Source organism: Mastomys coucha, unplaced genomic scaffold (genome assembly GCF_008632895.1).
Source record: "Mastomys coucha isolate ucsf_1 unplaced genomic scaffold, UCSF_Mcou_1 pScaffold21, whole genome shotgun sequence".
Taxonomy (NCBI): Eukaryota; Metazoa; Chordata; class Mammalia; order Rodentia; family Muridae; genus Mastomys; species Mastomys coucha.
In genome coordinates, this window is record NW_022196904.1 from 69056718 (window position 1) to 69069373 (window position 12656).

Here is a 12656-nt window from a genome sequence, read left to right on the forward strand (position 1 = left end):
CTCTCTCTCTCTCTCTCTCTCTCTCTCTCTTGATTATCTGACCACTCGTTGGAAGTATCACCCTCATGAATATTCTCTTTATTTATAACTACCTTATGTCTGTCAGTTCCTCATTTGTCCAGGACAGGCAGTTCTCCAACAATGCCTGCATCAATTACATAAAGCACCTCTGCAAGATTCGGGCTTCCCCTTCCTCACCAACTGACATTGTCCCATTGGACACAGAGCAGGCAAAGTAGCGGCTGGTTGGGAGGCAGAAATAGGAACTGACTTTATTTGATAAACAGTGAGCTAGCTGATCAATATACCAGTAGACCATTGCTTCTACAAATTCAGCCATCCTCAGACTCCTATTAATAATTTAATTGCATCTATATTGAATAGGTGCAGAATTTGTCTTTGTCTTGCCATCATTACACAAACAATACACTGTAACAGCTATGGAAATGGTGCATACAATCTATGAGGAATTATAAGCAACCAAAAAAAAAATGACATAAAATTCCAGCAGTGGCCCAGTTATATAAGGGACTCTAGCATTCTCCGAGTTTGGCATCTGCAGGAAGTTTGGAACCATCCCAAGGGAAAGGAAGAGCCACAGAACTCAGTGATACCTGAGTCCCTAGTGGTGGGCAGGGCCAGGTGCCTGGCTCCAGCCAAATAGATGGAAATGGGGCACATTCAGCTCTCATCCCCTCAAAATAGCCCTGAGCTAAACACTAAAGCCTGCCATTGCTTCTCGTCCCAGGTGAAGACTTTGTAGACATCCCAGAAAACTTCTTCGGGGTCGGTGGTGAAGACGACATCACCATCCAGACGGTGACCTGGCCAGACCTGGAGCTGCCCCTGCCCCGTAATATCACGGAGGGAGAAGCCCTGGGCAATGTGATCCTCACTGCGAAGCCCATCTTTGACCTGTCCCCGACTATCTCAGAGCCTGGGGAGGCCTTCACATTTGCCCCTGAAGTGGGGAGCACAGCCTTCCCAGAGGGTGAGGAGAGAACTGAAGAAACCACCAGGCCCTGGGGCTTTCCCGAGGAAGCCACACGTGGGCCGGACTCTGTCACTGCCTTTGCCAGTGAGGACCTGGTGGTTCGAGTGACCATCTCTCCAGGTGCAGCTGAAGTCCCTGGTCAACCCCGCTTGCCAGGGGGTGAGTACAGTCCTGGGGAACAGGCAGGGCAATTATGTCCACTCTTTGGTCACAAATCTTTAACCTCAAGTGAAGTCACCCGTGGAAACAGCGGATATATGAAAGCAGATGAAAGTACCACATGGTTCACCACAAAATAGACCCACTTGAAAACCATTGCTCTCGTGACCCCATGGCCTTGCCTGGCCTTGTCCTCCCACCAGGATAGAAAATCAACCAAGTTTAGTGAGCAGGCTAAGTGCAGCTGTCCTGAGAGAGCGGTGACCTGACAGTGCTTCACAGTCCTAAATAACTGAGGAAGGGGAGGAGTTAAAAGTAGAAAGGTGTTTTGTGATACATGAAAATTATGTAATGAAACTATGTTAGAATTTCAGTGCCCACTAATAGATTGGATCAAAGCCATATCTACTTGTTTACGACTTTGTGACTAATTTAGTACAGTTGCGGCTGACTTAAGCACTTGAATGGAATCACATGTCCCACAAAGCCTGGTCTAGAGACCAGGTGTGATGCTACGCAGCTGCATCCCTGAATGGGAAGGTGAGACAAGAGAGTTTTGAGTTCAAGGCCAGACTGGTTTATATACCAAGATTCTATCTCAACAAGAAGAAGAAGGAGAAGGAAAAGAAGAAAAGCCTGATACGGTTATCTGGTTCTCTCTAGAAAACACTTGCAGCTCTTAGGTTAGGTAGGTGATGTTCCCTATACTCAGATGGGGATGTCACTCAGCAAGGAGCCCAGCTGATCCCTGAATGCAAATCTATACTCTGGTATAGGATCTTGATGGTATCCTCACCTGGGATGGCACTGTCATCTGCCATCACTCTCATGATATCACCAAGTAGAACCTCAGGTGGAATTGCCCAGATCTATTATATATAAACAAAGGAGCTAAGCTTAGAACAAATGGCATGAGCATCCATTTTACCTCTGTTTATTTCTTCACTCTCCTCTCCCCACCAGGAGTTGTATTCCACTACCGCCCAGGCTCCACCAGATATTCTCTGACATTTGAGGAGGCACAGCAGGCCTGCATGCACACCGGGGCAGTCATTGCCTCTCCTGAGCAGCTCCAGGCTGCCTATGAGGCAGGCTATGAGCAGTGTGATGCTGGCTGGTTGCAGGACCAGACCGTCAGGTAAAAGACAGTCCTGCCATTTCCAGCTCCAACCAAGAAGCCCCCAGCCTGACACAACACCCAGGATGGGGGGGTACCCAGCACTTTGTGTACTAGTAAGGGGTAAGATACGGCTTTCCTACCTCTAGGACAGCCCCTCACCCCCCTCTTCCCATACTCTTTCACAGATACCCCATTGTGAGCCCACGGACTCCATGTGTGGGTGATAAAGACAGCAGTCCGGGAGTCAGGACCTACGGCGTGCGCCCATCATCAGAAACCTATGATGTCTACTGCTACGTGGACAAGCTTGAGGGTACAGGCCATGTTACTGCATCCTCATCCCCAGAACAGCAGGGACTAAGGGAGAGTCACAGAAAGGAGGGATAGAATTGTCACCACTTACCCTGGCCTACACAGCTTTCCAGGCAGAAAGCAGACCCACCCCTCACCTCTTTCAATTCAAGCATCTTCTCTCCACCAAAGACTCATATGATTTCCCCCTTGTGTTGCAGTGTGACACTGGTTCTTCAGAAAGCCATGAGTTCAGTGGCTAAATTGATCAATTTATTATCAATAAATGTTAGGCATCTTCTCCCAGTGGCCATGAACAAGTCAAAGGCCCTGAGAAGTCCTGCAGCTTAAAACCTCTTTAACTCTTTGCAACTCAGCATTGCCCAAGCTTATTCAACACAGACATGTTTTGTCTCATTTCTTTTAATTGCCATGAACATCATCAAACTGCCTTTCCAATGAGCCCAAACTGGAAAATGCCAGTGTTCTGGAAAAGTTTAAGCATGGCCACTCGTGTAACCTCTGCAAGCCTCGGTTTCCCCATCTATAAAACATGTCTGCTTAATACTCACATTAGAAGATCTTCTGAGTATTAGTTGAGACACATTTAAAAAGTGCCTGGCACAAAAAAAAAAAAAAAAAAAAAAAAAAAAAACCACTGGGTAGATATGAGCTTTCATCTCCCTAATCCAGATATGGCCCTGGGTAATATGTGGGTGCTGGAACCCAAAGGAATGGAAATCGGGTCCACAGTAGTCACTGAGCTCCATGAAAGAGCAGGAAGCTAAGAGTGCTTGGGGAATTGCGGTTGCCAGCTGAACCATCACTGTTAGTCATGTGTGAATGGAGAACCTTAAAAAGGGGGCTTCGGGGGTAGGAGATAATTCCTCATAAATGGGCTAGCTCAGCCCAGCTCAACTATGACACTGTCTTTTTTAGTAAGTAATTTCCAAGTCCCAGGAAATTCCTACTCCGTACAAAGTGGAGAAGCTGGTCTCTATGGCCCAGGATCCCAAAAGATCTAAGGCCTTGGGGCTGCAGAGGGTGACTGAGTAAGGCTGGGGCCTGTAGGAGTATTGCCACATACTCCTATATGGTGGATATGAACAGCCCTGGTGAGCAGGGTGGAGGTGTCAGTAGCTCTCCATCAGAGCAGGGGGAACAGGACTATGACACACATGAATCATCACACCAACCACTGCCTCTGTCCCCAGGGGAAGTGTTCTTCGCCACACGTCTCGAGCAGTTCACCTTCCAGGAAGCGCAGGCCTTCTGTGCAGCTCACAATGCTACCCTGGCCTCCACTGGCCAGCTCTATGCCGCCTGGAGCCAGGGCCTGGACAAGTGCTATGCTGGCTGGCTGGCAGATGGCACCCTCCGATACCCCATCGTCACCCCTCGGCCTGCCTGTGGTGGGGACAAACCAGGCGTGAGAACTGTCTACCTCTATCCCAACCAGACCGGCCTCCCTGACCCACTATCCAAGCACCATGCCTTCTGCTTCCGAGGTACTGTAGTCACCAAATCTGGGAGGACCCCTTACAGCTTCCTCTATAAACAGTGACAAATGGTTCCTACTTCAAAGGAAGTTACATACAAAATTAACTGGGATAGTGTACATAAAACACTCTGTATGTGTTTATGTGTAATGTTATATACTGTTTTATTTGTATCTTCTTTTTTTTAAATTATTAGATATTTTCTTTATTTACATTTCAAATGATATATCCTTTCCCGGTTTCCCATCCAGAAAACAAAACAAACAAACAAAAAAACCCTGGCTGGGCAATGGTGGCACACGCCTTCATGCCTTTAATCCCAGCACTTGGGAGGCAGAGGCAGGCAGATTTCTGAGTTCGAGGCCAGCCTGGTCTACAGAGTGAGTTCCAGGACAGCCAGGGCTACACAGAGAAACCCTGTCTCGAAAAGCCAAAAAAACAAAAACAAAACAAAACAAAAACCTGTTCCCTCCCCTCCCCCCCCACTTGTATCTTCTTATCAGTTCTCTTGTACTTGTAAATATCTTTGTAATAGGTGTGATCAAATAATTCTGCTGTCCCTTGTCAAGCACCAGCCAGCTTCATGCTTAATTGACCCACACTGTGCAGGCAGTACCCCTAACTGGCCTTACCAGTTAGACAATTGAGAGCAACACACTAGGCTCTGATTGGTTCAATTCTCACAATGTCCATATATGGTAACAGTGCACCCACCAGAATGGAGACTGTAGACTACTGTGAACTATAGCTTCCACATAACACATCAAACTGAGTGTCCGGACAACTTCTTGTAAATCCGGGATTATTTTAATTTTTTAAGATTTATTTTTTTTACCATTTTTAATTATGTGTACGGCATATGTGCATGTGAGTGCAGGTGCCCTTGGAAGCCACAGGCATCAGACACCCAAGGAGGTGAAGTTCAGGCAGTTGTGAGATTCAAACTCAGCTCCTCTGTGAAAGGAATAAACACACTTAGCCACTGAGCCATCTTGCCAGGCCTGAGGATTGCTTTTAACTAAAGGTCTCCAAGTTTCTCTATCTTAGAGGGATGCCTTTTCACTTTGTATTTTGGGAGAGGCTCATGTAGCCAAGGCTGGCCTCGAACTTCTGATCCTCCTGCCTTCACTCTTAGTGTTCCGATTATAGGCATGTGATATGACACTGTACCTGGCGGTGAGGGAGCCTTATTTTTTTTAATGTGTATAATTTTAACATTTTAATTTTAATTAAAAACTTAAAATTAACATACAAAGCATCATATTTCACTATGCATTACCTCTTTCGATTGCCTGCCTTTGTTTTTTAATTAAAAATTATTATAATTTATTTTGATCATGTTTTTCTCCTCCCAGGTCCTCCCCACCTCCCTACCCACCTGACTTTATGTTTGTTCTCTCACCTTTAAAAAAAAAAAGGAATGAATGAAACAATAAGAACAATAGGGCTGGAGAGATTGCTCAGTGGTTAAGCGCAGTGGCTGCTTGCTCTTCCAGAGGACCAGGGTTCAATTCCCAGCACCCACAACGCAACTCCCAACTGTCTGTAACTCCAATTTCAGGGTATCCAACTCCCTCACTCAGATGTACTTATAGACAAAACACCAATGCACATCAAAATAAAATAAAAAATAAATGAACAAACAATAAAACACTGCTAAAATAAAAGTCAAAGCAAAGAAGCAAAATGACCAATAAGACAAAACATGCTAAAATGAAACACAACATCTCCTTAAACCTTCAGGATTGCCACAACTTAGAGGGTAGCTTGTACTGAATAGAAACATACTATTTCAAAAATGAATAAATTAATTAAAGCCTAAAAGTTCATTTAAGAGGGCCAATCCCCTCCCAGGGGAGTTACTGATGCCCTTGTCCCAGACTAGGTCATTACGGTGGGCATTAGAGGTTAAACCGGTGCACCTCCTAGTAAATGTCTAACCATAACTTCCACCACCCACTGAAGACCTTCAATAAACTCAAATCTCATATTATTATTATTATTATCATTATCATCATCATCATCATCATCATTATTATTTGTTTGTTTTAAGACAAGTCTCATTATGTAGCCCTGGCAGTCCTAGAACTTGTTATGTAGAACAGGCTGGCTTCGAACTCATGGAGATCTGCCTGCCTCTGTCTCCCAAGTGCTGACATTAAAGGAGTGTGCCACCATGCCAGGCTTTAAACCTTTTATTGCTCTGTAGAGAAATCTGGTTCCTTCTTGACCTCCTCTAGGTTGCTGGCCTCCTCCAAATCAGAAATTATCCCTAGTCTATGCCTTCACCCTGCCCACTGCAAATGCTATGATAGTTGTGTGGAATCTAAAGATCAGCCTCCTGGCTGGGCAGTGGTGGCGCACGCCTTTAATCCCAGCACTTGGGAGGCAGAGACAGGTGGATCTCTGAATTTGAGGCCAGCCTGGTCTATAGAGTGAGTTCCAGGACAGCCAGGGCTATACAGAGAAACATTGTCTCAAAAAAACGGAAAAAAAAAAAAAAGATGAGCCTCCTGTTTAGGGAACCGACACTCAGAACCTAGCTCTACTTCAAGGTAAACAGGATCATGATGGACCTTGAACTGAAAGATTTGCCCCGGTTCCTTTTTTTTGTTTGTTTGGTTGGGTTTTTTTGTTTGTTTGTTTTTCAAGACAGTCCTGGAACTCCCTTTGTAGACCAGGCTGGCCTGGAACTCAGAAAACTGCCTGCCTCTGTCTCCCAAGTGCTGGGATTAAAAGTGTGTGCCACCACTGCCTGGTCACCCCCGTACTGCTAAGCCATTGGCCTTGGGCAAGTCACAGTAACAAGTCACCACCTGTTAGATGGAGTCTCTTCTCTGTTAAGGTAAAATATATGTATAAGCATAAAGGTTTTAGGTCCAGCATCTATGATAGACTGTGGGGAAAGGATACCCCAGAGCACTCTGTCCTAAGCTGCTGAGGTAGAGGGTACATGGTGCCATTATCCAGTAAATACAAATGCCAAACAGCTGCCTCAATGACTTAGAGATTTGGGTGGGCCAGCAAGGTTCTTGTACAGGCCAGGTGTACCTCAGGGTCCCCTTGCTTCTCTGTCCCTGAAGGACAAGGCAGAGTGGATTCCGGTCAAAAGGCGGAGCCTCACCTCCCACATCTTCCACAGGTGTGTCAGTGGCGCCCTCTCCAGGAAAAGAAGGAGGTAGCATACCCACATCGCCCTCTGACATAGAGGACTGGATCGTCACTCGGGTGGGGCCTGGTGTGGATGCTGTCCCCTTGGAGCCAGAGACAACAGAAGTGCCATATTTCACCATTGAGCCAGAAAAACAGACTGAGTGGGAGCCAGCCTACACTCCAGTGGGCACATCCCCACTGCCAGGTGGGTATAGCTGGGCTGTGGGGCATGCCTTGAAGCCACATGCCCTAATCCCACACTCCTGCCTCCTATGGAATGCCCAGGTGAGGGTGGGAGTCTGGGGAAGGTGGGACTTGAACTCACTAGATAGCCCAGACATGTCTTGAACTTGGAATCCTCCTGCCTCAGCCTCTGCACCACCAAACCCAGATATAAGTTGTATTGAAAATACCAACAAAAACAAGGCAAGAGGATATAATCGTGTTACAAATGGTGGGATGGTTTGTGTGTGTGTGTGTGTGTGTGTGTGTGTGTGTGTGTGTGTTTTGTGGGTTTGTTTTGTTTTGTTTTCAGAGCTGATGACTGAGCCCCGGGCCTTGCACTTGCTAGGCAAGCACTCCACCACTGAGCTAAATCCCCAACCCCATGGTGGGATCTTTGACTTGCTCTATTTTTCAGGTCCTATGTAACAGGGACCTCAGCCTGAAAACCAAGGTGTCTTTATAAATAGCACTGTGTGGCCCTGCTGACCTGAGATGGGCTCTGCTGCTCCAGCATCACCAGGAGGGCTTGTGGAAACAGTCTCTAAGCCAGACAGCCAGCTTCTCTACCAACATTGGGCTGTTAGGAGCTTGGAATTTGCTTGTGGACCAAGACCCTAGTAGCCCACATATGAAATCCATGAGCTGGATACAAGAGACACTTGTATCTCTTGGATATGGAAGCACTTGTAGGGGGAACTTGGTTTTTTCAGGGGTGCCCCCCTACTTCCAGTGGGCAACATAGATATCAGCCCTTGCAGTCCCACAAAGCACAGTTCATGTAGCCTGTGTCCCTGAGGGTATAAAGGGGGCTTCCCAGGCCATTCTTCTTCCTTTAATTTTCTTCCCTTTCTTCCTTTCTCCTTCTATCTCTTTCTCCTTCGTTCCTCTCTCTCCTTTTGACCTCCTTTGTCATAACACTTAAAGCATACCCCTCAGCGATTATCTGACATGTTCCCAAGCTCTTAAAAGACATTTTCTGTGAAAGGGAGGGTGTTCAGGTCTATGTATGGCTATGACTTTGAAATGGAGCAGAGTTCGTGATTCCACACTTCACCTTGGCCTCCTTCTTGCCTGCAGGGATCCCTCCCACATGGCTTCCCACCGTCCCAGCAGCAGAGGAACATACAGAAAGTCCCTCTGCCTCGGAAGAGCCCTCTGGCTCAGAAGTTCCTTCTGCCTCAGAGGAGCCATACACACCTTCACTTGCAGTGCCAAGCACGACAGAGCTGCCAGGCTCAGGGGAGGCATCCGGGGCACCTGACCTCAGTGGTGACTTCACAGGCAGCGGAGACGCTTCAGGACACCTTGACTCCAGTGGGCAGCCATCAGGAGGCATTGAAAGTGGTCTTCCCTCAGGTGACCTTGACTCCAGTGGCCTCAGTCCCACAGTGAGCTCAGGCCTGCCTGTAGAGAGTGGGTCTGCCTCAGGAGATGGAGAAGTCCCCTGGTCCCGCATTCCCACAGTTGGCAGGCTGCCCTCTGGAGGTGAGAGTCCCGAAGGCTCTGCCTCTGGAACAGGAGACCTTAGTGGGCTGCCTTCAGGAGGGGAAATTACAGAAACTTCTGCTTCTGGGGCAGAGGAAGTCAGCGGGCTTCCTTCTGGAGGAGACGGTCTAGACACTTCTACCTCTGGAGTAGAGGATGTCAGTGGAATTCCTACTGGAAAAGAAGGTCTAGAAACTTCTACCTCTGGAGTAGAGGATGTCAGTGGAATTCCTACTGGAAGAGAAGGTCTAGAAACTTCTGCCTCTGGAGTAGAGGACCTCAGTGGACTTCCTTCTGGAGAAGAAGGTTCAGAAACATCTACCTCTGGAATAGAGGACATCAGTGTACTTCCAACTGGAGGAGAGAGTCTAGAAACTTCTGCTTCTGGAGTGGGAGACTTGAGTGGACTTCCCTCGGGGGGAGAAAGTCTAGAAACATCTGCTTCAGGTGCAGAGGGTGTCACCCAGCTTCCTACTGAAAGAGGAGGTCTAGAGACTTCTGCCTCTGGAATAGAGGACATCACTGTGCTTCCTACTGGAAGAGAAAGTCTAGAAACTTCTGCCTCTGGAGTAGAGGATGTCAGTGGACTTCCTTCTGGAAGAGAAGGTCTAGAGACTTCTGCCTCTGGAACAGAGGACATTAGTGTGTTCCCTACGGAAGCAGAAGGTCTAGACACTTCTGCCTCTGGAACAGAGGACATTAGTGTGTTCCCTACGGAAGCAGAAGGTCTAGACACTTCTGCCTCTGGGGGATATGTTAGTGGGATTCCTTCTGGAGGAGAGGGTCTAGAAACTTCTGCCTCTGGAGTGGAAGATCTTGGCCTTTCTACTAGAGACAGTCTAGAGTCATCTGCTTCAGGAGTAGATATTACTGGGTTTCCTTCTGGAAGAGGGGACACAGAGACCTCTGTTTCTGGGGTAGGGGATGACCTCAGTGGATTTCCTTCTGGAAAAGAAGGCCTGGAGACCTCAGCTTCTGGAGTTGAGGACCTTGGTGGCTTGCCTTCTGGAAAAGACGACTTGTCAGGGTCTGCTTCTGGAGCCCTGGACTTTGGCAAGCTACCTTCTGGAACTCTAGGAAGTGGTCAAACTCCAGACGCAAGTGGCTTTCCTTCTGGATTTAGTGGTGAGTATTCTGGAGTGGACATTGGAAGTGGCCCATCCTCTGGCCTGCCTGACTTTAGTGGACTTCCATCTGGCTTCCCAACTGTCTCCCTCGTGGACAGTACCTTAGTGGAAGTGATCACAGCCACCACTGCCAGTGAACTGGAAGGAAGGGGGACCATTGGCATCAGTGGTGAAGGAGACGTATCAGGGCTGCCCCTCAGTGAATTGGGCAGTAGTGCAGACATTAGTGGTCTCCCTTCAGGAACTGAACTCAGTGGCCAAGCATCTGGATCTCCTGATATCAGTGGAGAAACATCTGGATTTTTTGATGTTAGTGGGCAGCCATTTGGGTCTTCTGGTATCAGTGAGGGAACATCTGGGATTCCTGAAGTTAGTGGGCAGCCATCAGGGATTCCTGACACCACTGAGACATCTGGAGTGACTGAGCTTAGTGGACTGTCCTCTGGACAACCAGATGTCAGTGGAGAAGGGTCTGGGATTCTCTTTGGCAGTGGCCAGTCCTCTGGCGTAACATCTGTGAGTGGAGAAACCTCTGGGATTTTCGATCTCAGTGGGCAGCCCTCAGGGTTCCCAGTGTTCAGTGGAACTGCACCTGGAACCCCCGACCTGGCTTCTGGCACCACGAGTGGCAGCGGAGATTCTTCTGGCATTACATTTGTGGACACCAGTTTTGTTGAAGTGACCCCTACCACATTTAAAGAAGAAGAGGGGTTAGGATCTGTGGAACTCAGTGGCTTCCCTTCTGGGGAGATGAATCTGTCTGGCACATCTGGGGAAGTGGATGCCAGTGGACAATCTTCTGGAGCAATTGATTCCAGTGGATTCACACCCTCCACTCCAGAATTCAGTGGCCTCCCAAGTGGAGTAACTGAGGCCAGTGGAGAATTCTCTGGAATTGAGACTGGGAGCAGCTTACCCTCGGGAGCATTTGATGGCAGTGGACTTGTTTCAGGTTTCCCTACTGTGTCTCTTGTAGACAGAACTTTGGTGGAATCTATAACCCAGGCTCCTACCGCTCAAGAAGCTGGAGAAGGACCTTCGGGCATTTTGGAATTCAGTGGTGCCCATTCTGGAACACCAGACATATCTGGAGACCTTTCTGGGTCTTTGGACATAAGCACATTGCAGTCTGGGCAGATGGAACCCAGCACAGAGCCACCAAGCTCTCCACATTTTAGTGGAGACTTTTCTAGCACCACTGATGTAAGTGGAGAATCCATAACTGCCACAACTGGCAGTGGGGAAGCCTCTGGGCTTCCGGAAGTCACTTTAATCACTTCAGAGTTAGTGGAGGGAGTGACTGAACCAACTGTTTCCCAGGAACTTGGCCATGGTCCTTCTATGACATATACTCCCCGGCTCTTTGAGACCAGTGGGGAAGCCTCAGCATCTGGGGACCTTGGTGGAGCTGTAACAAACTTCCCAGGGTCTGGGGTAGAAGCATCAGTCCCAGAAGCCAGCAGTGACCCATCTGCTTACCCTGAGGCTGGAGTGGGAGTGTCTGCTGCCCCTGAGGCCAGCAGTAACCTGTCTGAGTTCCCAGATCTGCATGGACTCACCTCTGCCTTCCATGAAGCAGATCTGGAGATGACAACCCCAGGCACAGAGGTGAGCAGCAACCCGAGGACCTTTCAGGAAGGCACCAAGGAGGAGGGATCAGCTGCTCCAGAAGTGAGTGGAGAAACTAGCACTACCTCCGACATAGACACAGGGGCTTCGGGTGTGTCTTCTGCTACACCCATGGCTTCTGGAGACAGGACTGAAATCAGTGGAGAATGGTCTGATCACACCTCAGAGGTGAACGTTGCCATCAGCACCACCATCGCAGAGTCTGAGTGGGCCCAGCCTACCCAGCACCCTACAGAGACACTTCAAGAAACCGAATCCCCAAATCCCTCCTACTCAGGAGAGGAGACCCAAACAGCAGAAACAACCATGTCCCTGACAGACGCCCCGACCCTCTCTTCTCCAGAAGGGTCAGGGGAAACAGAGTCAACCGATGCAGGTATGGGGTTATTTTCTCTTTAAATGTGTTTGGGATGTAGGCAAGTGTAATCCAGTTGGAGGCACGATAACTTTGAAGTTCAAAGCTCAGCTGGACAGTGTCAGATAGTACGCCAAATCTCTCTGAGCCTTATCCATGAAATGAGAGAATAGTACCCAAGAAGACTGAATAGGATATAGGTGTGAACAAAGCAAGCACTGAACATCATGCGGTGTTGTTCACAGCATGACCTTGTGAAGATGAGTGACTTTCTTCCCCTGGGGTTAGATACCACAAACACTCCCGCGTGGGCGTCAACGTCTGTGCTTGGCACAGGGAGAGAGTGCCTATTTAGGTAGCGATAAAAATTATGTTTGCGAACCTGTTCCTAAGTAAATGTGAGATGACAGAGTACATCTGATCATTTATGTCCAAATATTTATTTTGTGTGGGGCTAAATCCTGCACAGTTTAAGGAACTATGGAGTCTCACTTTGGCTCTCTCTTGATTCTCTTCCCAACCCATCCCAGGCCATCAGGACTTCCTGGTGCTGTTCTAGTGCCTCAGCTCCACCTCTCCCAGACACCAAGCTCCAGCAGCGTTAGATTGGGGGGGGGGG

At 48.2% G+C, this 12656-nt stretch overlaps 1 protein-coding gene across 2 annotated transcripts in view; it reads left to right on the top strand.

Moving 5' to 3' along the window:
- Positions 1-12656, top strand: part of Acan (aggrecan) — a 64960-nt gene that overhangs the window by 38758 nt on the left and 13546 nt on the right. For both annotated transcript variants that reach the window (XM_031384339.1, XM_031384340.1), the window contains exons 7-13: positions 749-1153; positions 2117-2291; positions 2459-2586; positions 3779-4072; positions 7206-7421; positions 8519-9052; positions 9113-12058. In XM_031384339.1, the coding sequence (XP_031240199.1) occupies positions 749-1153; positions 2117-2291; positions 2459-2586; positions 3779-4072; positions 7206-7421; positions 8519-9052; positions 9113-12058 (4698 nt within the window). The remainder of the gene's footprint in view (positions 1-748; positions 1154-2116; positions 2292-2458; positions 2587-3778; positions 4073-7205; positions 7422-8518; positions 9053-9112; positions 12059-12656) is intronic.